We start from the raw sequence: 1,837 nt of genomic DNA on the forward strand, positions 1-1,837 counted from the left end.
ATTGTAAAAATAAATGATAGATGAAGATATGCAAATATTGAATGAAAAATGGAAAGTCTTTTTATGTTCCTTTTGTGTCTCAAACATGTCCTGGAGGTTTAGAGCCAGCCTATTTCATAAAAGATATCTTTAGTAAAACAGAGATACGCAGAAGGAAAACCAGGAGAAGATTCTTATCCAGGATCAGGAAGGATTTTTCTATTATCTTAAAACATCAAACGATTTCTTTTGGTGGACACAGTGTTATATCCCTACACCGTGAGTTCTTTGGCACTTTCATTTGTGTGATGGCAGCACCCAGCATTGCGGGCAGGTGTCCAACATGTGATAAGAATTAAACCAAAATTGTCCAATAAACAAATTCACATCACTAGTTTTAAAATTAGATTTGTTTGCCTATGAAAGGTATATAATAATAAGAATATATGTTTTACAAGTTATTGGCTGGGAAAAACATTACTTTAATGTATTTTTTCTCCTTCCATATTTCTTTTCTTTTTTTTTTTTTTTTTTTTTTTTTATTTTTCTGGGCTTTCACATTTCTTGATTTTTATTCGCGATCTCTTTTTCAATACAATTTACACCCTCATCCCCATTTCCAGTCTGATTATACAAGTGCTAAGTGGCAGAAAGGTCTGGAATAAATACATCAAAAAGAGGCAAAGCTGTGAAACTAAGCTGCATGCAACAGGTTCTATGAGGGTGGGGGAAGTGTCTGAGAAATAAAACAGAGTAAGACAATGTAATTGGAAGGTTTTAGCTAAAGTTCTTTCAGTCATCTTTGTCTTTTGCTCCGTGTTTCAGGATGCGCGTGAACTCGATGTAATTGAAATTCCCCTTTTTGTCAATAGGTGCTTCTCTGTACAGCTCATCCACTTCCTCATCTGTAAACCGATCCCCCATGGTTGTCAGCAGCTCTCTCAGGTAATCTTCCTGAATGGTGCCTGTTGCTTCTTCATCAAAGCAAGCAAAAGCATTTCTGATGACATCTTCAGGATCTGTGCCATTTAACTTCTCACCAAACATGGTGAGGAACATGGTGAAATTGATGGGCCCTGGTGCCTCATTCATCATGGCATCAAGGTATGCATCAGTGGGATTCTTCCCTAGAGAAGCAAGCATATCATGCAAATCTTCCTTGTCGATGAAGCCATCTCTATTCTGATCAATCATGTTGAAGGCCTCTTTGAACTCCTGAATCTGTGACTGGTCAAACATGGCAAACACATTGGATGTTGCGCGCTGAGGGCGCTTCTTGGTGGTCTTGGTCTTTGCCTTTTTGCTCGACATGGTGGTTGTTTAATTCCGGCGCCAAACACCAGAACCGGGGTCGCCCTGCGCGAGACAACGAGCGACAGCCTTCTTTTCTTTTTTTTTTTTTTTTTTTTTTTTTTTTTGAGACGGAGTCTCGCTCTGTCACCCAGGCTGGAGTGCAGTGACCGGATCTCAGCTCACTGCAAGCTCCGCCTCCCGGGTTCACGCCATTCTCCTGCCTCAGCCTCCCGAGTAGCTGGGACTACAGGCACCCGCCACCTCGCCCGGCTAGTTTTTTGTAGTTTTTAGTAGAGACAGGGTTTCTACCGTGTTAGCCAGGATGGTCTCGATCTCCTGACCTCGTGATCCACCCGTCTCGGCCTCCCAAAGCGCTGGGATTACAGGCTTGAGCCACCGCGCCCGGCCATATTTCTTTTCTAATAGAGAAATATTTATTGCCTCATGAGGCACATCTTTTCAAATAGTATCCGAATTTATTTCCACAAACCCATTTACAAGTAAGATCTAGTAAGATAGAAAAATATCTGATTGCATATCTCCAAATTTCCAAGTATAGTCATCT

At 41.1% G+C, this 1,837-nt stretch overlaps 1 protein-coding gene across 1 annotated transcript; it reads right to left on the reverse strand.

The window, feature by feature from the left end:
* Positions 1-521: 521 nt before the first annotated feature.
* Positions 522-1,363, reverse strand: LOC126951972 (myosin regulatory light chain 12B). The gene has a single exon (XM_050786209.1). It carries the CDS (start codon positions 1,288-1,290, stop codon positions 772-774), a length of 519 nt encoding a protein of 172 aa, XP_050642166.1. The 5' UTR covers positions 1,291-1,363; the 3' UTR covers positions 522-771.
* Positions 1,364-1,837: the final 474 nt, after the last annotated feature.

Source organism: Macaca thibetana, chromosome 4 (genome assembly GCF_024542745.1).
Source record: "Macaca thibetana thibetana isolate TM-01 chromosome 4, ASM2454274v1, whole genome shotgun sequence".
Taxonomy (NCBI): Eukaryota; Metazoa; Chordata; class Mammalia; order Primates; family Cercopithecidae; genus Macaca; species Macaca thibetana.

Coding starts and splice junctions, on each gene's coding strand:
- LOC126951972 (XM_050786209.1), bottom strand. CDS start 1,290: ATGTCGAGCAAAAAGGCAAAGACCAAGACCACCAAGAAGCGCCCTCAG.